This window comes from Colletotrichum siamense, assembly GCF_013390195.1.
Source record: "Colletotrichum siamense strain Cg363 chromosome Unknown KSG_Cg363_contig01, whole genome shotgun sequence".
NCBI classification, from domain to species: domain Eukaryota; kingdom Fungi; phylum Ascomycota; class Sordariomycetes; order Glomerellales; family Glomerellaceae; genus Colletotrichum; species Colletotrichum siamense.
In genome coordinates, this window is record NW_023501014.1 from 3,940,696 (window position 1) to 3,961,620 (window position 20,925).

The window sequence follows — 20,925 nt, forward strand, 5'->3', positions numbered from 1 at the left end:
GAGTTTGCGGCCCGCCTCCGTGCTGCAGCCCGGCATTTAGCTGCGCCGAAAACCGGCCCCGCCACCGGGCCCACATGAGCTTTTCAATTGAAGACGCTGCATGAGTGACAATCCAACTTTTGCACCTTACCCTCACCACCCCTCAATCCGCGCGTGCGACAAACACCCACCGAAACCGATCTCGATCCCAACACACACCGAGGAGAACCAAACCCCGACTCCACGCAAACATGGCATCCTGCCGCATCCCCGCGCTGCGGCACCTCGTCACCTCCTCGGCGCGCGCCTTCCGCGCATCGAACCAGCGCCGCTGGGCCCAGGTCCACGACGTGCGCTTCCTCGCAACGACCCAGCAGCCCCGCGCCGTCGTCGAAAAGTACCGCGCGAAGCTCGAGCAGAAGGCCAAGCAGGAGGGCGTCTCCAACATCGACGAGCTCAAGGCCGCCTACGCCGACAAGATCCAGGAGCAGAAGAAGCGGGACGCCATCTCGGTGCCCGGGCTGGACGAGATCCTCAACGACGAACCCGCGCCCGCGGCGACGGCCGCGACGACACAAAAAGGCGCGCCGCCGCCGCCACCGGTGCCCGGCGCCTCGGGCAACGGCATCAAGTCCCTCGACGAGATCCTCGACCTCCCCAAGGCGCGCGAGCTGCCGGACAAGGAGCTGACGGCCATCTGGCGGCTGCGCCACGCCTCGGACCCGACGTCGCTGTGCGCGGTGATCCCGTCGTCGACGTTCCGGCAGATGGAGGCCCTCGCGCGGGAGAACCCGCAGTTCGTGCTGCCGGTGCCGCACGAGTCGCAGGGCGCCGAGATCCACTTCCTGCAGTGGGTGTTTGACGCGGCGTCCAAGACGGCGACGGTCATGTTCACGCAGCTGGCCGAGTTCAAGGCGCGCGGGGAGTACGCGCAGCCGCACACGACGGTGACGCACCACACGGACCTCGCGGACGAGAGGGGCCTGGTGCTGATGCACGGCAAGGTGTCAGAGGACCGCGGGGTCAAGTCGGAGCATGCGCAGTGGCTTGTGATGTGCCTGCAGAGGTTTTATGGAGAGGCGGAGGGGAAGGAGAGGGCGGCGGAGAGGAAGAAGCTGCTGGAGTGGTTTAGGACGGGAGACCCGCGGTTCAGTGTTGAAAAGTTGATGGAGGAGGCGGAGAGGATCGGTTGAGGTGGATGGAGGTGTGTTGAAGCAGGATTTGAAAACGCAGACATGCATGAAGTTTGCCAGGGGCCTCGTCTCGAGCCGCCTCTGTAGAGGAGTCGTAGATATAGAGCCTTGAGGTTCTTGTACAAAGGTCTTGATAGACTATGTAAAACGAAGCATATACCATTTCTTCCTCTCAGCAAGCAACCTCCAAATGGCGCACCCGCCAAATAAGGATTTGTGGTTTTCTTAGTACATATGTTGATTAGCGTTAACGAGTGTTTCGACGTTCAGCGTGTCTAACAGTTCATGGTTGGTGATTTTAAGCATTCTAAGAGGCTAATTATCTATATAAATTGTACTATTGTATACACGAGTCGACCTTCAGGAAAATTCGGGTAACAATCGTTATGATTTGTAACGGAACTGTTTGATTAGTCTGGAAATATTAGTAGCGATACAGTCGAGAAAGCGTGTTCGAAATCATGTGAATCTCCGTCCTTCATTCGGATTCAAGATCGTTTCCTGCATGATCTGCTGCGTAATATACACAGGGCAACGCCAGTGGCAAACGTCATACAGAGACCAGGCATGAGCACCTGAGATCGTGCCATATGTAGTCGTAAACAGAGCCCAGAAGACTTGACCGCGTTTTCGAGGTTTGAAGAAGAACACCGCAGGCTGCCCCGGATATTTGTTGGGTCCTTCTGGGTGAAGATGTCCGCTATGGATGATTAATATACCCATTCCAATCCTGGTGGAAGGTTTGCGTTGAGCCAAGTGATAAAAGGGCTGCGAAGGGGTGATTACTTGGAAGGTATCGAAATGCATTTGGCGCTTTACATGATAAAGAATATGGCAATCATGAGTTATGTTGCCTCAAGACGAGGTGTAAAACATTCAGATTCCATCAAGTAGGCACGAGCCGCAGCTTAACATAAACATCCCTGAGGATAAACGAAAGGAGATGAAGAGAATTAATATTGGTAGAATCACGTACACTATGAATTTATGTACACAGAGTGCAGCAACATCCATTTTCGATTGGGACCCGTGTTTGAGAATCAATTGAATTGCTTCATCGGGAAGAACGATCTCGGTCAAAGTTGGTTGAATAAAGAAAGTTCGGTTTCTAATGCCTACGTCGCCTTGTTTGAGACCATCGTTAGTGGCGACCATGTCAGGGCAGCGAAGAGTTGACGAAAAGCTTTGCTTTTGAAGTGATTATTATGCAAATTTTGCTTCCAATGGAATAAACCATGCATGCATTAGAAAGCTAACTTCTGTCTGCGAGGTCATCTTCGGCTAATATCTCGATCTAAGAGCTTTTTGTTGTCCTTGACTTATTCTACGTTGGTCCTCATATTCTGGCTTCCTTTAGACGTGCAGCTAAGGGGCAACAATGTCTTCCATTCATAACCGCCACTTCTAGTCTCATTTGCTCCAAGTACTGACTCAGCAGAATGCTTTTCCGCACTAAAAGCCAAGCCACAACTGCGATATCACTTCAACTTCCGAGACGAGAATGTTAACATTGTCGAAGGTGGCTTTCCATCATCCGCTCAAGGCGCATAATGTTTCTCGGTTATTCCATCGCATAAGGGGACAACACCAGCGAAGCAGTGACCTAGAATGTGCATATAGTGCTGATATTGGTATTACATTTATTGATATACTTGCGTGACCGCACAGTGATATCGTTGCTCATGAGGATACAGCCTATGCCGGGTCTCATTGTCTCCCATATTGTCTGCTGCCTGGACGGAACTGCACTGAGGCAGGCTCCTCCAGTTTTATACTAAAATACTGTTGACGTGTGTCTACTTCTAACATCAAACATCGAGAGTTGACACAAGTTCTAGTGACCCAATCATGTCTGCCGCTTCCAGAGCTTGATACCAATAGATCACCCCAAGCTTCAATGTTTCTACATCATGGGCATGTAGGTTTTCGCACAACACATATCAGATGATCCTTTCTGGTATCATTATTTCCTGGAATAAGCCAGAGAAAACGCCGGAGAGGGAACGGATATACAGATTAACGTTTTGAATTCTCAAGTTTCCAGAAGCTCTTAGCGTGAGACTTCTTCAAAGGCCACGGCATTAAGTCATTCGGACTGAGATATCTTCTCCCATCCTCGTCACATTGAAGGGCTGATGGCCGACAGTAACGTAGTAGGCTTTATATATTCGACATCGATCCACAACCAGCGGTCTATTCGATAGCAGTAACAACCTCATAGTCAACAAGGTTACAGTGAGGAAAAGTCAAGCTCCTTCCCCGGAAAGTCGTCAACATCATCATCGCACTAGCAGAGTATAAAACGAACCATTCGTCCACATCCTATGTACTCCTCAAGCAATTGAGACTTATCATAGTTTGCAGGCCGATCAAGTCTGTCGATCGAGCGTGCGAGCACCGTCGGACTAGCAAGTCAGTGTCTGTGTTCGAGGTGATTGGTATTTGCCAAAACGTCTCGATCTAGCAGTGCGTTGTCAATCTCGACTTAAATCGTTCCCAATACCCAGAGAATGATAATCATGAAAGACATCAGTATGTACCCAGGTGCAGGTGTAAATCTTTTTAGTCGACGAGGCCAGCATAACAGAAACTCGGGAAACAGAACCCCGTGACTGTGCTATGTGCAGCGGTACACCGATGAAGAACATGGCTGGTAAAACGGGAAATTAATCAGCTGGTCATAGAATTTAATTACGAATACAAGTCCATAAAATGTGTTGTTGGGCCGGCAAAGAATTCTGTCTCAACCATGCCATCCGACCCCGGGAGGAGAATGAAGTGATTACCGCAGTCAATGATTCGTGGACGTCGTCTACTCTTACTCTAGTGTATACATGTATACTCTTCCAACCGTGTTCTTGCCAGAACGATTACCATTACGCGTGTTCCATACCTTTACTCGTGCAATCCAAGAAGTCGTCCAACGCTTTTACTCCTGTGCGATGCCGATGGAAGCCAAAACACGCCTGCCGCCCGAGGTATATGCGAGGTCTACGTCTTCTCGTCTCTTCACCAACGCCGCTTCCAACTCATGCAAAAAAAACTTGCCGAAACTCGGAAGCCAAAGTCTACTCGGTATCGTCACTGCTCGACTGACTCTCCTCTGTGTCCCCGTTGACGGCCTTGGCTGCTGGCGGCACCCACTTCGCCACGTCCTCGCAGCCTTTGGGAATGCGACACTTGTCCCGCGCATTGCAAGTCTTCCACAGAACCTCGCGGATTTCGGTAAACACCTGCTGCGGGGCATCCATAGCCCAGATAACATCAAGGTGCTCGTACTCATCAATGACCTTGCTGTGAACCACCTGGAGATGCGGCTCGCGGCCTCTCTCGAATCTGCGTAGGAGTTTCTTGCCGTCGACGAGGTCATCGTTTCCAGCAACCCAGAGTGCGAACGGCGGTGCTTGTTCGTTGTACCATGCTGTTGAGCCCTTGGGCCTGCGAGTGTGCTCGTCGACTGTACGAGGGGACATAAGGCCGTCGGCGTCATCGGCTCGCAGGGTGTGAGAGTCGTCGCCGTTGATGCGGTCCTCCTTCTCCTCAGCGCGGACATCCTCCTTGGTAGAAAGGATACACTTGTGCCTTGCGAAGCATTCCCTTCCCAACCACCATCGCATGGATTCCGAGCTGACATAGACGGGCGCAAACTGGAACATACGGTCTCGCAGACCGCGGTCCCATCTTGTATCCGTCCAGTCAAAGAGGAACGAGAAAACCTTGTAACCGAGCCAGCCATAGATCTTGGGGTGAAGTATCTGGTGCATCTGCATCATGAAGGGGATAAAGGCATGAATACCGAACATTAAGCGGAACATGCCAGGGGTGATGATCCTCATGAACTTGAAGTACATCTTTCCGATCAAAGGTCCCGCGTAGGCGGCAGGTGCAAGGGCGCAGAAGACGGTCAACTTTTCACCCAAGTCTGGTCGCTGCTCCTTGGCCAAGGCCACGAGGGTCTGTGTTGTGCCTTGGGAATGGCAGATCAGACCAATCTTCTCGAATCCGGTTTCGTAGAGAACTCGCGAAGTCAACGCCGGCAGATCAAAAACGCCCATCTGGCGGATGTTCCAGCACCACATCCTCGGGTCGGAGTACTCGAGCAACACGTGCTTGGGCTTAAAGCCACATCGGTTATTACCAAGCCAGACGTCGAAGCCAGATTTGCAAAGGTAGAATGCGAGGGAGTCCTCGTCATTGGTGCAGTATGCGCCGGAACTCTGCAGTAAGCCGTGCATAAGCAGGACAGGAAACTTTTTCTTCTGTTCGAAATCCTTGAGTTTCTTCCTTGATGTGGTGAAAACGTCGGGCCCTCTGTCGGCTCTCTCCTTCTCACTCAACGGCGTGTATTCTTTCGGGTCGTAGACGTGCCACAAGTCAATTACGAATCCGTCCTCGGTCTGTACTTGGAATTCCTCGACGTCCAAGCCAACGCGACGCGCGTAGTATCCGACATCGCAGACGATTGGATCGGGCCCGCCCTCGGTCGGGACGAACTCATCAGCCATGGACTCCTTGTCCTTGCTGAGCTTCTGGCTGGACTTGCTCCGTTTCCAATTCTTGTCCTGGTCTGCACGGAGCTTGTTTCTGCGCATCTCTTCCTCGAAGAACGGTCTCCGCTTGTCGGGATTGCGAAGTGTCAGGCGGTAAAATATCCTTGTACATAGTGGCGGAATGCTGGTGAAGAGTGCGCCGAGTACAATGACTCCAAGAAATGCCAAACTGAGGAAGAAGGCCGAAACCCGGAAAACCATGCACTGGAAATCGCGAAATAGTGATGGTGGCCCGTAGAGTGGTAGAGGCGGAAACAAGGGATTGGTGTGTGAGGGCGGCATCTGGCGACGAAGGGAGCCTTCTTGCGATCTTTGGAGAGACTTGCCATCCACGTCCGTTGGTAGGGAAATTACCCTCTCCTGTCTTTCCGAACTTTCCTCAGCATTGGCGACCTCGTCTTGTACCTCGTCCCCTTGCTTGATCTTGACCACCGCGGGGCCATCTTCGAGTTCTTCTTTCAGTATATTCAACTTGTGTGCCTCTTGTAGGGGAACTCCCGGAAGCCTATGCCCCTCTGATGTGACCACAACGGGATCCTGCGGTGTGACGAAACGGGCCTCGACGGCGACGGCGGAGTCACTGGTCTCGTGCTTCTGGTGTGACAGCTTCTCGGCTTGTTGGGCGAACTCGACGGCGGTTTGTGTAACGGCATGGTCGCGTATTCGGTCGCGACGGCCGTCCGAGGAATCGGAAAAGTTACCCATGACTTTCTTGGGTCCTTAGCCCGATCGCAGAAGAGAAATATGGTCTACGTCGCAACTGTTGCGCAGGGTCGAGATTTGCAGGGACTTGGACAGCTGAAAAGGGGGAAGGGTCGCCTCTCTTTGCGCAGCGGGATGAATATGCGCGATGAAGTTGGCAAAAGATGATTGGGATGGAAAATTGGTTCTCAAATGATCAGTCCAAAGCCACTGATGGCATGAACAGGCATCATTGGAGGTGAGAGGGTGGTATCCAAAGCAGGGAAGCAAAGCGTAGATCCGGAACGATAGTGGAAGAAGGGAAGGGGTGGTGGAGGGGTGTGGTCGCCGCAAATTGGGGGCGGAGGTAAGGATTAGATCCAATGCCACACCAATCGACTAGACGGAACGGTTGGCGGGTTAATAATAACAAGGGAGAGGCGAACTCGAGTCTCGGGGTCCTTGGGCGCCGCCGGACGGTAATGATAAAGGGATGGGGAAATTCGAGAAGGGGGGGATAACAACAAAAAAAAAAAGTACGGACGTGGGAGAACGCGCTCGCGTACCGCCGAAAATGCAAAGATCACGACAAGCCGGTCTCACCGCAAGAATCGTGGTATGATTGTGTCCAGATTCCAGCCGTGCGGTCTGGCCTGGAAGGTGTCAATGTCAATGCCAATGTTACTTTGGACTTTGGCACTGCACCTGCAAGTGCACACAGAGACAGAGAGACTCGACGACAGAAGGACGGACACACGCAACACCCTCCCAGAACGCAGGCGCCCATGCGGTCCAGCCGCAGCCATCAGGAAACTTTGTTTGGAGCCTCCCGGCTTCCCCTTGTCGCTGACGCTGCGCTGAAGCGCTGAAGAAGCCCGGACCAGTCGCTGCCGGAGGAGCCCCGCTTGCGTCATAGCAGCTGTGTTGTTTGGAGCCATCCGTTAAATGACTTGCATTGATTGGACCTCAACCAGCCGGAGAAAAAAAGCATGTGACGATCCCGAGATGTGTTTGGAAAACCATGCATCATCATTAACATCGACAAGCCGACAGCACTGCCAGATATCTTGGAAGAGCCTGGCCGCGATGGATCTGTTGCGCAATGTCTTCGGAGGAAAAGGAAAGAAAAAAAAGGTGTCGTCGAGAGGACAAAGGAATGCCGCGTCAACTCTGCCAATTATCTAGCATCCAGATACAGACCTGTCATCGCAAACCTTTGAACGGCACCACCCACGCGGCTCCCTTGAACTCTGCCTAGCCTTTCGCCACAAAATCCCAAGAATAGTCGGGGTGGTGTTTACGGATACGGAAACCGAGTACGGATGCTGCTGCCAGCAGTCTGGGTCAACCCGGCCAACTCAGCATCCCATGCACATTCAGACTTTTTTGAAGCCGCTGCGTCTGTGCTCTCTACCCTGAGCCGTGTGTTTCCTTCCAGCCTCCTCGGCCGGATAACAAGGACGAACCGGATCTGCAGTGCCAGCAATCGCTTGATCGCCACATTACGCAGTCTGGTTGGTGTTTGGACAAGGCTGTGCTGTGCCAGATGTGGTAATCTTTTGTCTCTGTTCAGCTGGATCAAGGCGACTCGCCAAAAGAATGGAGCGCGTCCGGATGCCGCACACCCGCGAAACCAGAGAGTCGTCATCCGGAGCTGCTGGGAGTTGTCCTGTAAGCCAGAAATAATGCGCAGCTTACTCACGGCGAAACTCAATTGCGACGTGGCCGGCTGCTGCACCCGAACTGGTCACCAACAACCCGTTTTGGTGTCTGATTAGGATGCAGATGCATGTAGGATGTCGATACATACGGCTTGAGGCGAAATACAAGCTGTGGTGAGTGGATCCATGTGGATGAACGTTGTGTTCTCATCCGCAGAAGCGTCAATATGACATCTTCTTCTGACGTTGTCTTGAGTGGAGAAGCCGTTGATAGGGAACTTGATTGCAACTCCAGAATGGCAGGTCGAGACCTTGAGATCAGCCACATTCCTTGGAGTGTGTAAAGCGGTGCGCTATGGTTGGGGCTGACTACCCAAAACCTCTACTTCACCAAAGAGGAGTACACTATGCCAATTTATCTCCCAATTGGGGGTTTGAGCTATGTCAAGACCACATGGGCGGGATAACCTATGTGTGCTTTGAATTGAAGAGTGAAAGAAAAGCATACAGTAATAATTTAAAGACCCAACGCTGCTTCCATTGGACGATTTTCATTCCAATATTCGACTTGCCAATGCCTACCTCGCACTTCTTGGCGATGCGATATCGGACGGAGGAATTCAATAACATCTTACCACGAGGAACCATTGTTGCACAGATGAATTCGCAAGTCATGGTGGCTTTCGACAACAGCCTTGCTACATGAACAGGCGCGACTCGAGATATTGACAGTTGCCTTAGTGAATAGCAACAGGAACCTGACTCTCGATGGAGTTGAGTTTGGTTTGCGCGGGGATTGTTCGGCGTCGACGCTTCCCCGGACACATGCTTAGTCATTCGGTCATCCCCGCTCAGGCCGGATTTTGCTGCCTTCCTGAGGTGCAGCACCTCCTGGTAACCCCAGGAGATTGGGGAAAAGGTGCGGCTGCAGCTGGCCCTGCGCCAATGCCGAGGCCTAAGACACCCCCAGCCGAAGCTTGAGTTGGCCCCGACTCCAAGCCGACACTGGACTCAGGGACCTAAGCTTAGCTCTTCAACGCGACCATCGCGATCGGGACACGACGTCCTGCGACCTTTGATACCCTTCGGCTTCAATTGATCTTTTGCTCCGCGACGATTCACTCCTTTTGTTAACACTCGACGTCTGGGCCGTTCTTTTGTGCTTCCTGCGATGCGTATTTGAGATATCGTCTGTTGCTTCGCTTCACATCGGCCCGTGTACCGAAACGCCAGCATGACGACCTCGGAGCTCGTGCCGCCATCACAGGCGAGGAGGAGTAGAAGGACACGGAGAAGAAGACAGGACAAGCCCTCCCTGTCTGCTAGACTAATTCTCGACGATCATGAAGTCAGGGGCGACATCGGCATCCTGTCCGAGGACCTCTTTGCGGACCTGTTCCCCCACCTCCGTGATGGTACGTCGCGCTTCTCCAGATCGCTATCACCCGCTCGCAATAGCTAATTGCTTGTGGATGTAGCACCCTCCCGTGAAGACGGCTCCGAAGATATTCATCATGTTGCGATCGCTCCGTGGGAACCGAACCCCTCCCCGACCGAAACCGCCTGGACAGTTGTGCCTGTGACCAAGTCCTCTACCATGAAACCCTCAACCGTCCAGTTCTCTCCCTCTTCGCTGTCGCTGCAGAACTTTGCGACGATCCTACAACAAGTCGCGCCGTCAAAGCTCTCGAGTCACAGTCGCAGCGGCATCGAAATCCAGATACTTGACGTGGTCGCCCTTTCATTGGATACGGTATTTGTGAGCCTCGAGAGCGAGTTGACGAAGCGCTTGGAGCAAGGCGAGGGAACATTTTTCCGCGATCATCCTAGCCATCCTACTGGAAAGGGACCGGCAACCCCAGACGGCCGTCTGATTGCCGCTTTGCGCGTGGCCTTGGGCAGCCTGACAGTGCTTCATTCCGGCGATCTCTTCCCCCTTCCGCTGCCTCCGCATCCAGTCACCCACGTTCCGCCGAATCCTGGAAAGATCATGCTGTGCGAGCCTGTGAGCCAGGGAATTCTGTCTGAGAACACCAAAATCATTCTGATGCGAGGACGGGTACATGCAAAACGTAGCCACGCCACGGCAATCCCCCGGAACCGCAGTCTGAACGGCGTTCCCGAAGACGACGAAGACGATACAGCGAATGATCAGTTTTACTCGGCTGCCGAAGACCGGTACAAGACAGATGCTGCGGCTACAGAGTTGGATTCGGTTACAGAAACTGAAGAGTCGGAGCTCTCTGGCATCGATCAAGACGACGACTTGTCTGACGACTCTATGGACGATATGATTTCCTTACAAGCCCCGACACTTCCCACAACAGCAAGCGGCGTATCCACGATGCAGCCTGGAACTCCGATGACGATTGGAAGAGGAAGAAAGACGAACGGAATCGCTACGCCAGCGTCTGTATTCTCCAACTTTACCGCGACGACTGCTCGTCCTGACAGGCCCCGAGGCCGACTTTTCAAGGCCCAGGGCTTGATTCGACCCATCGCCGTAGATCTTCTTCACCCCAAGCCCGCCCCTGAGGATGACGACGAAGCCAGAATCTTCGTAGACATATCATCACTGTCCAAGATTGGCTGTTTTTCAGGAGACTGGGTTCGTGTAGAGGCCGCCGAGGAGCCGCCTGCCAACGGATTTGGCGCATTTGGCCTCGGAAGCTTTACGTCACTAGAGCCGACTGAGTCTAATTGGCGGCCTGTGAGGGTGTATGGTCTTCCTGAGGGATATTCGCAACGCCCGGTGACACGGATACCTAGTGCAAAACACGGAGAACGCAGGTTGTCATTTTTCGAGTCTCAGCTCCAAAAGCCGACAAGCCCAGCAGCTTATATTTCTCCAATTCTGCTGGCCAATCTCGATGGGCCTCCGTATCTGAGACTATCACCTATTAAGCGCGGTTCTTACCAAGGTAAGGGAACACTACCCAAATTCACGAGCGCTTCTCGACCGCCATACGCTCGCGATATTACGATCCAACACGTCCGGTCCCCTGTAACTGCCGAGCGAGCATACCAGTCGGCAGTGCTGGGTGGGCTGAAGCGCTACTTTGCTCAAAAGTTCCGTCTCGTTAGGACAGGAGACCTCCTTGCTGTACCTATCGACACGCAATTAGGAAAAGCCCTCCAAGAACAGGCGAGCGGGAGCAATGGATCAGAAGTGGATGATGTTATGGCTCTTACCAAGGATGGATCCTCAAGGGTCGATCAAGTAGCCTGGTTCAAGGTGGGCCATATCCAAATATCCAAAACGGAGGCGGAAGACGACCAGTCAGACGATCTATGGGGTGGAGTTGCGTGCATCGACAGCTCTTCAGTTGCGATGCATGGCTCCGGCTTCGCCACCAGCCGTATTCCCGCTACCAAGAACAGCACTTGGCCGTACTATATGGGCGTCAAGAAGATGCCTTCCAAGTCACCAAGCGCGTCTGCCTTGACGTTGCCTGAACAGGATCAACGTCACATCTCTTCCTTGAGACGGCGTCTCAGAGAGCTTCTCGCTGCAGCCACCAGTCCCAGAGCAATCCATCTCAAGATGCCACCGGTAGCCATCCTTCTTACGTCTTCTCATCGCAACATCGGCAAGGCAACCGTCGCTTCGGAAGCTTGCTCAGATATTGGACTTCACACATATGCTATTGACGCGTATGATATACTGAGTGAAGCCGGAACCAGTGGCAGTGATGTCAAGACAGAAGGACTTTTGAGAACAAGGTCCGAGAGAGCGATGAGCTGTGGCTCAGAAACCACGGCGTTGCTAATCAAGCACGTCGAGGCGTTGACGGCGGATCGCATGGTCTCTACTATGAAGGAAATCCTGCAGGACACCAGAGTCCTCATCGCAACGACAAGCGATGTTGACAAGGTGCCTGACGGAGTCCGCGGACTTTTCAGCCACGAGCTGGAGATGGGTGCTCCTGATGAAGCGGAGCGTGAAGGTATTCTGAGGACCATCGTTGAAGACCGCGGCATCAATCTCGATCCCGAAGTCGACCTCAATGGCATCGCTCTTAAGACAGCTGCACTGGTAGCAGGGGACCTCGTTGACGTGGTGGACCGCGCGCTCATTGCACAGCGCTTGCGTCTGGAGCAAATCTCTCTCAAGACGGGAACTTCAGGACAAACCGTCACCGTCCGCGATCTTCAAGTGGCTGGCGGCCCGATGGCCCGATGTGTGACCAAGGGCGACTTTGACGTTGCCGTTGAAGCCGCACGCAAGAACTTCGCTGGCGCCATTGGTGCACCCAAGATTCCCAACGTAACATGGGACGACGTCGGAGGTTTGAACAACGTCAAGGATGCCGTCACGGAAACGATCCAGCTGCCGCTCGAGCGACCCGAGCTATTCGCCAAGGGCATGAAGAAGCGCTCCGGTATTCTCTTCTACGGACCCCCCGGCACCGGAAAGACGCTGCTCGCAAAGGCTATCGCCACGGAGTATAGTCTCAACTTTTTCAGTGTCAAGGGACCAGAGCTACTCAACATGTACATTGGTGAATCCGAGGCCAACGTCAGACGCGTGTTCCAGCGTGCGAGAGATGCCAGGCCTTGCGTCGTCTTCTTTGACGAGTTGGACTCAGTGGCGCCGAAGCGTGGAAACCAGGGCGACAGCGGTGGAGTCATGGACCGTATCGTCTCTCAGCTTCTGGCAGAACTCGACGGCATGTCCGGAGGCGACGACACCAGCGGCGGCGTCTTCGTCATTGGTGCCACGAACAGACCAGATCTCTTGGATCCTGCCCTCCTCCGTCCCGGACGTTTCGACAAGATGCTCTACCTTGGAGTGTCTGACACTCACGACAAGCAACTTAAGATTCTAGAAGCACTTACCAGAAAGTGAGTAGATTCCTCAATCTTCCTCGTGACAAAACGTGCTAACCGAACTCCAGATTCACACTCCACCCGTCCGTCTCCCTGCAGTCCGTCGCCCAGCAGCTCCCCTTCACCTACACCGGAGCCGACTTCTACGCCCTTTGCTCCGACGCGATGCTCAAGGCCGTCACCCGCCAGGCCGCCTCCGTTGACGCAAAGATCCGCGAGATCAACGCGGACCCCACCGCGCTCGCCACGCGCCGCCACCAGGGCCCCATCTCCACGGCGTACTTCTTCGACCACCACGCCACGCCCGAGGATATCGCCGTCATGGTCACGGAGGAGGACTTCCTCGCCGCGAACCGCGAACTCGTCCCGTCCGTCAGCGCGGGCGAGCTGTCTCACTACGAGCAGGTCCGCGCCATGTTCGAGGGCTCGCCTGACAAGGATAAGCAGCAGCAGCCGCAGCAGCAGCAGCGGCCGGCGACTGCAGGTTTGAGAGCCGTGTCTGGGTCCTCGATCGTGTCGAGGGCTAGTTCCAAGGGCAAGGGCAAGGCCGTCGCCGGCGGGGGGAGCAAGGGTAAGGGGAAAGCTGTCGCGACGGGCAGCGATGATGAGTACGGATCCGAGGGGGACGTCGTCGTGAACGGCAAGGGCAAGGGAAAGGGTAAGGCTGTGGCCGGGTTCCAGGATGGCACGGCTAGTGATGACGAGGGATTGTATTGAAGACGGTTTGATTGGCATATAAGACAGAATTTGGATGAGATGGACTACACTACCTACGACTTAATCTCATGTAGCAAAAGCGATTCATCAGGAAAATGGCCTTTGGGGAGGGTTTGCGAACATCTCCTACTCTTACATCATGTCCTCCTGCGTGATTGAACATCTTGCTTTGCAATCCTTGCCGGCAAGGCGGTGATGTTTACTTCTCTGTCGTCTCCGCCTTCTCCTCTGCCTTTCCCTCTGCCTTTGGCTCAGCTTCTGGCTCAACCTTTGGCTCAACCTTTGGCTCAGCCTTTGCTTCAGCCTTTGGCTCGGACTTGGGTGCTTCCTGAGGCGCTTCGTTGACTTCTTCCTTCGCCACCTCCTTGGGCGCCTCTTTGGGTGCCTCAACCTTCTTTGACTCCTCCTCGCTTTCCTCACTCTCATCGCTGTCGTCGTCGCTTTCCTCCTCTTCCTCCTTCTCGGGCTCTTCCTTGATCGCTTGCGCCTTCTCCACCTCGGCAATCTTCTCTTGCGACACCTCCTTCACGATGGGTGGCTTTGTAGCCTCTTCCTCTTCAGATGATTCCTCAGATGACGACTCCTTCTCGGGCTCCTCCTTGATCGCCTCGGCCTTCTCAACGGCTGCAATTTCCTCCTGCGACGCGGAAGCCACTTGGGCGCCCATGTGTGACGTGACGGGCTTGTCGACGTCCGACGGCTTCCACCGGGCCGTTGTCGGTGATTGCAGTGTCTCGCGAAGGGCGTCGGGGTTGGTGGTTGAGGTGCCCCAGGATCCTGTGGTCGGGGACTGGAGGCCTGCCTTGGCGGCCGAGGAAACACTGCCAGTACTGGCTACGGAGGCTTTTCGGGGCGCATCTTCTGTGGCGTCGGCGGCTGGGGTCTCTGCTTTCTTTTCCGGCTCGGCGGGAGTCTCAGCTGACGCGGTAGCAGCGCTCGCGCCTTCGGCCTTCTTCTCTTCGGCCTTCTCGTCCTTCTTGCCGTGAACCTTCTCGCGCAGCGATTGCAGGCGGAGTTGCTTAGCCTTCGCGGCTGCTTCGTCGGCGATGGAGCGCACGGGGAGCGCGGTCGAACTGCCGCTTGCTGCAGGCTTCGGGTCGGCAGCGGGCTTTGAAGCGGCGTTGTAGGTCTCGTTCTTTGGCAGGGGTGGAGCGGCCGGTGGTGCAGGGGGTGCAGGGCCCGCGGTGGATGGCTCGCCTTCTGCTGCGGCGGCTGGGACCTTCTTCTTGATGACCTTCTTGATGATCTTAGGCTTGTTGTGAATATTTGGGATGGTGAACTCGTCGTAGTAGATCTTGACATGCTGCTTCAATTCGCCGTACTCGTTCCACTCTTCGATTTCGGTGAGGTCCTGGTTCGAGGAGCGGATTAGCTCATTTCCTGCGGATGGAAGAAAAAGGGGTAACCCACGCCGAGCACCAAGCCCTCTTGAATCAGGCCCGGAAGTCTTCTCACGCGGCCGGATGCATCTTTGCCGGCGCGGCGGCCCCAGAGCATACGGGCCTTCTCATCGGTCGCGATGTCGATGGCCTTGAAGGGGACACGGTTGGCGCGGAGGATCGTCTCGAGACGGGAAGTCGCGGTGACAATGTGAGAGGAGCCGGCGGTCAGGGAGGTGAAGATCCAGAGGGCTGGATCGGTCGAGAAAGTCGTCGCGGTTGCCATGATTCGGTGTTCTTTTTCGATGCGGGTCGAGGTTGTGGTGGAAGATGGGTGGTTGCAGGGAAGAGCTTCTGGGAGGGAGGGCCAGCTGCCGGGAAGCTTCGGGGGCCAGATCAGTCAGCAAAGGAAATGTCACCGGACCATGGGGATGGGCGTTGGAAAGAGAGGATCTGCAACGGGATGGGGAAGAATCTTGCATTGCGTGCGTACCTTGGGTTTGGATATCTTTGGGATTCTGTATTATGACATGTGTTTGCGTTCCAAACGACGTGAGGCGTACGTGGGCTGGAAGTTGGTCGGTGGAGGTCCCACGCAGATGAAACTCAAAGGGTCGTGGTAGGTCAGCGGCGGGTAAGATGCGGGGGCGGGGTAGCTGGTTCGTTCCATTCAGCGACCTGAGGGAACAGAGGTGCTGCCCAAGGCTGCACTTCCCATCTGAAGGGGACGAGAGGGAACAACGCAGAGAGGCCACTTGCCCAATGAGTGCAGCAAGTGGCTGCTGGGCTGCGCTGGCAGAGCTGCACTTGCATAGGCTCGCGCTTACTACCGCCCAACTCGCCCTTGCACCTGCATCACCCGCTCCTGCGCGATGATGTGGTCGGCGGTGTCGACTGCGACTGGCGGTGATGCCTCATTCGCACGACACGCGACACCGCCCTTTTCTCTGGAAAAACATTTCGACCCGGCGCAACGGACCGGCAAACGCCAATCACGTCGAATGCATGGCGGTGACAGTCGTCGGCTATTCCCGTTCTCGTGTTGTCCCGAGGGGGCATCCAAGGCATACTCAATCTTCGCCAATCAAGATGCCGTGTTGGGCACCGTTGATACGAGAACTGCGAACCAAGAGATAAATTTGGACAACCAACATGTGACCAGCTGCAGACAGACCAACATGCCTTTGGGACAGATCTTCTCAGCAAATGACAGATCGCTGCTCGCAAATCGGACACCGCGTGTCATCGGCAGCAGCAATCGACACTGATCACAGTTCCGAAAAACCGTTCGCTGGTCCACAGCACCAATCTAGGTGCTTCACATCCGACAAGCACCTGACTCTTTGGCCAAGGGCTTGCCGTAACAAACCTGAAGACCTCGTATGGTACGATGTCGACTCTGGGCCCCCATCACAGGATTCGAAACATCGCCCCCGACATGGAATGTGGCCTGTTGCCTGCGACGTTGGTGTTAAGCTAGCACCAGGCTATGAGCACGGCGACGGGCAAGCGCTGCGCGGCAACGCGGCAACACCACCGCAACTAGCCATGCCTCGATATCCGAGCGCTCTGGCCTGTGGTTCTCGTTCGTTGTCAGAGAGAGGTTTGCAATAGAGACATCTGTCGACAATCAACTCAATTGCAAGCAGACCAACATGCCCCCCAAACAAGTTCAGCAAGGGCCTCCTGGCAATGTACGCCCATTCAATTTCGGGATGCACGAGAGGTATCTGCCGGTTGTAATCAACATGGAGGACTTGAGCGATGTGACAACCAAGACAGAAACGATGGACAATGGTTTCACGTTGCAATGAACGAACTCAGAGGGGGGTTTTTCGCTCTGGCGCGGAAAAGACAAACGTCCGCCAGAGCGATTTCCTACCGACTGTTGCACAACAACGCAAGTGGCCCAGCTTGCTGCAGAGGAATTGCGGAAACTTGGATTGCTCATTGACGATCGCATTCAACAGACGCAGTCGGAGGGGGTTAACCGACATCGTCATCATCTTTGCGAGCCATGCAAAAGCTAATCGCCGACCCCATCGTGGCAGCTTGGCCTCATCTCGGAAGAGCACTCGGACGAGAGAAGACTCCACGCTCGCAAACCCGCATCAGGCTTGACGAAGGATACACTTTGCTGGCCCCCGGGCTAATATACGCTGTCAACTCTCAGAGTGTTGCGTAGGCCCCCTCCAGATGGGAAATGGCAGTGGAGACCCCCATGATTGGGGTCATTTTCTCGCGCCGATTTACAGTTGCGCCGACAAGGGAACCCTCTGGAAGCAACGTCTTGAACTTTGGTTCGCCGGGATCTGGTAGTGAGATTGACGGTTCGAGGAGCAACCTGAGTGGTGTTTCAATGCTAGGACCCTGGAGCCTCTGGGGTCACACCGTGGAACCACGAAATGACCGAGCAGAAAGAGAAAGACCTGAATCGGCCGAACGATAAGGATCGTACGGCACACAGCGTCGTCATTGCAGACGAGAGCGGGAAGGGGAAAAGACGCATCGTATGGTGGGTTGTTTCTGTTGTTGTCCTCCCGCACCGTTTTTGGCGTTGATTCAGGTTTTCCTTTTTTTCTGCTGGGTGTTCTGGATTTTGCCCGGTACGCAGCAGGATCCAATATTAGAATGTTTAGACCGGACGACGGCATCAGCGCCAGCTAATGTCGGGCTAGAACATCTGCTTCGCCTCTTGGCTGCAAAGTTTTCCATCCGTCGACGGATAGCAAGCCGCATCGGCGCCATGGCGGGAGGGCAGAGCGATGGCTTGACTGTTGGACTGTCTTGTTCGACTTTACAGTGTGGTCCGGGACAACCCAAAAGAATGGAAACGACGTGGAAGACAATGTAAATCCCTGATTGTGCGGGCAATGATTGGCAGGCGCATTTCCCACGACAACGGCGACGGCCCCCCAACAGCAGCCACATTTGCGCCCACGTCCCGGAGGACTCCAGACAGAGGCAATCAGAAGTGCAGCATCGGCTTGGGCTCTTGGCAATGGCGGCAAAGAGGATTTGATTCGACTGACTCTGCGCGTCTCTGCTCTCGAGCGAGTGAGTTCGGATGAGTTGTTTTCGGACGACATGGGCGCTGCTGTTCCTGCAGGGTGCTAGCAGGGATGGCGGGGGCGATCCTCAGGGGCGCTCCAGGAACGAACCAGTGGGAGGTGCAGCCACCGCCCAGGGTCGACAAGCGCAGCTCAGTGCCGTCCCACCGAGAAGGTTTGCGCAGCCAATCATGGCGCCACTGACCCATTTTTGGACACGATCTTGAGGTGCCGTGGCCCGTCGCCCGGCTTTCACAGCTTTTTCTGGGCCTGGACACCGGGACGCCGACAGACACAAGCACACACAACAGGCACCATCCTCAGGCCTCATCTCCTGGGCTTGCCTAGGTTCTCTCACTCAGTGTCTCTGGCATCTGCTGCCGGTCGGTGTCTCCCCCAAGGCATGGACAAGGCAGGTCTACCGCCAAGCAAGACAAGCATACCGTTGGCTTTCATTGGCAAGAAAAGCAAAAGCCAAAGCCGAGAGAGGGCCCCCATCCCCCATCCCATATCCTCGTTCCGCCCACAGGCCGCCCATCCATCCTAGAACCTGACCTAGGTATCCTCCCTCCAGCTGCCGCGTAGGCGACCAACGGGACCTCGCAGGCACAGATGCAGGTGCAGGCATAGGCAATAGGCACAGGCTCAGCTGGGCTCAGGCACAGACAGCCCAGAGGGACGTGGACAGTGGGCACGCCATCCAAAGTCGACCCAACCCAGCGCTGGCAAATTTTCCGCCGCCAGCCCATGCTCTGTCCGCGCTTATGTGCGTGTGCTTATTGTCGTGGATGGGAGATGGCGGATGGGGGTGAAGTGGGTGGTTCCCTAGCCTGCCCTGGGTGGTGGTGTTGGTGGTGGGTGATGGGTGGTGGGTGATGGGTGGTGGGTGGTAGCCGTCCAGTACCTCAGGTGCGGTCACGTCGTCCACAGGCCGCTTCGATAAAAGGAGAAATACCTCGCCTGTCCCCTCCCACACGCCTTACACGGTTTTTGCTTCCTCACCGTTGTTGCTCTCTTTACCATCGCGTCCGGTGCCCACACTCTCTTGACATCTGCTCTTCGTCATCGTGCCTTCTTTGCACATCACTCTCTTTTCAAACATATCTATCGACAAGACAGCATCGTCACGTCAATTCCTTGACACCGCATTCCTTTCGGCCCACGCCTGCACGCACAACTCTCAATTCGGTGGAGAATCACTCTTGGTCATACATCGACTTATACCAGCACTTGAATCATCCGCGACTCTTCGTCTTCATCCTTCAAATCATTCAAAATGCGTTTCACCAGCATCTTCGCCCTCATGGCCGCGTCCGTCGCCGTCGCCCAGACCTCCGCCGACGAGACCACCACTACCATGACCGCCACCACCACCAAGACCGTCACCATCACCAAGTGCAACCCGACAAACACTGCCTGCCCCCTGTACACCCCGACCACGACGATCCTGCCCACCATCAACTCGACCACCAGCGTCGTCGTTCCCTCCACCACCTCTACCTCCTCCACCTCCTCGAGCCGCTTCTACGCTGCCTCCAACTCTACCACCTACGGCCCGACCGCCACTGCTCCCTGGACCACCAAGTCTTCCGTCACTGCCATCAAGACGTCGGCCGACTCTGGCGTTGCTCCTTCCTCCGGTGCCCCCGCTACCACCTCCGCCCCCGCCAGCGCTGGTAACGGTCTTTTCGTCCAGAGCGGTCTGCTGGCTGCTGTTGTCGGCCTTGCTGCCATCGCTCTCAACTAAGCGTGTCGCCACACTCATCCAACATGACATGAGTACCGAAATTTATTAACTCCTTTGTCACTTTTACTTAATTCGATTCTACCGATACCACCATTTATTCTACGGGGATAGGCTGATTGGAGAACTTTTTAAATCTTAACAACTACTATGGGTGTTATATCTATCGGAGAGCGTTTTGGAGCCTTGGCTACCGGATGGCCTTCACTTCTGGCCGTAGACTTATTGTTTGGGCAGTAGGACGGATTGGAGGAGAGTTTATACCTAGTCGGAGTTGCCCGCATACATACCCCTATATGGTGCACATACTCTTTATTTGAATGACACGATCATGAGATGACCTCACTCTGAATGCTTCACTGTCACTGGCATGCGAATCGTTTGTGAATGACGCACAATGGCCGCTTCAATACATGATCTCCATCGAGGAACTTGGACGACTCAGATCTGCTATGGACGTTTCACAAGCACCTCACTCGAATCTGCCCTGCCCTGAATTCCTCTCAACAAAGCCAATGTGTCTGACCTACATCTCGTCTGACAGCCTGACAGCGCATCAGCGGTAGTGCGCCTGCACTCTTGAAATGAAGTATGCCTGCTTTATATAAGATGATTCACCTTGAGGGAAATGGCAAGTAAGGAGGCATGCGGTCTTGTATGGAAGAGAGCCAAGACAGCATTAGCCTAATGTAACACAGCTCCTGCCCGCCGTTGGGACTTGAAAACGGCGGCCTCGACCAATGGCGTCTTTCCAAAAGGCCTCTTTGGTTCGATGGCTGTTTCCACGCACTGATTCGCCCACGTGGTTGCCTTACTAAAGGAACGGGCCGCTGGTTAGGTCTCGTCAACAAAGACATTCAACGTCGCCTCCCCATTCTACAGATCCGTCATCTTTCTCTCTGACATTGACCTCTCACAGAAACCTCTTGCTACAGTAGGACATGGCTGGACTTCATGTTGTTCAACTTTGAATTCTGCACCGAACAAGGATGCCACAACGCCGCCTCGGGTTCCGACGGTTATGCGCCAATCGAGCATCATCAACACGCACGATCCCGGCAGCTTGCATCCCTGCATCGATCGCTTCGATTGGCACCGAATAGCAGTTTACGCTTCGCCTGCGCTGCGCTGCGCCCATCGA

The 20,925-nt window shown here is 54.7% G+C and overlaps 5 protein-coding genes across 5 annotated transcripts; 3 read left to right on the forward strand and 2 right to left on the reverse strand.

The window, feature by feature from the left end:
- Window positions 1–230: 230 nt before the first annotated feature.
- Window positions 231–1,172, forward strand: CGCS363_v001008 (Protein ATP11; the record flags this gene model as incomplete). The annotated part of the gene is made up of 1 exon (XM_036632857.1): window positions 231–1,172. The coding sequence occupies one exon, from the start codon at window positions 231–233 to the stop codon at window positions 1,170–1,172; it is 942 nt and encodes a 313-aa protein (XP_036501469.1).
- A 3,068-nt stretch (window positions 1,173–4,240) lies between these two features.
- Lipf (Gastric triacylglycerol lipase) lies at window positions 4,241–4,645 on the reverse strand (the record flags this gene model as incomplete). The annotated part of the gene is made up of 1 exon (XM_036632858.1): window positions 4,241–4,645. One exon carries the CDS (start codon window positions 4,643–4,645, stop codon window positions 4,241–4,243), a length of 405 nt encoding a protein of 134 aa, XP_036501468.1.
- A 4,653-nt stretch (window positions 4,646–9,298) lies between these two features.
- PEX6 (Peroxisomal biogenesis factor 6) lies at window positions 9,299–13,611 on the forward strand (the record flags this gene model as incomplete). Its single annotated transcript, XM_036632859.1, has 3 exons — window positions 9,299–9,479; window positions 9,543–12,909; window positions 12,963–13,611. The coding sequence occupies 3 exons, from the start codon at window positions 9,299–9,301 to the stop codon at window positions 13,609–13,611; spliced, it is 4,197 nt and encodes a 1,398-aa protein (XP_036502500.1).
- Window positions 13,612–13,810: 199 nt separating this feature from the next.
- CGCS363_v001011 (Uncharacterized protein) lies at window positions 13,811–15,276 on the reverse strand (the record flags this gene model as incomplete). Its single annotated transcript, XM_036632860.1, has 2 exons — window positions 13,811–14,962; window positions 15,022–15,276. The coding sequence occupies 2 exons, from the start codon at window positions 15,274–15,276 to the stop codon at window positions 13,811–13,813; spliced, it is 1,407 nt and encodes a 468-aa protein (XP_036502501.1).
- A 4,040-nt stretch (window positions 15,277–19,316) lies between these two features.
- Window positions 19,317–19,787, forward strand: CGCS363_v001012 (uncharacterized protein; the record flags this gene model as incomplete). The annotated part of the gene is made up of 1 exon (XM_036632861.1): window positions 19,317–19,787. One exon carries the CDS (start codon window positions 19,317–19,319, stop codon window positions 19,785–19,787), a length of 471 nt encoding a protein of 156 aa, XP_036502498.1.
- Window positions 19,788–20,925: the final 1,138 nt, after the last annotated feature.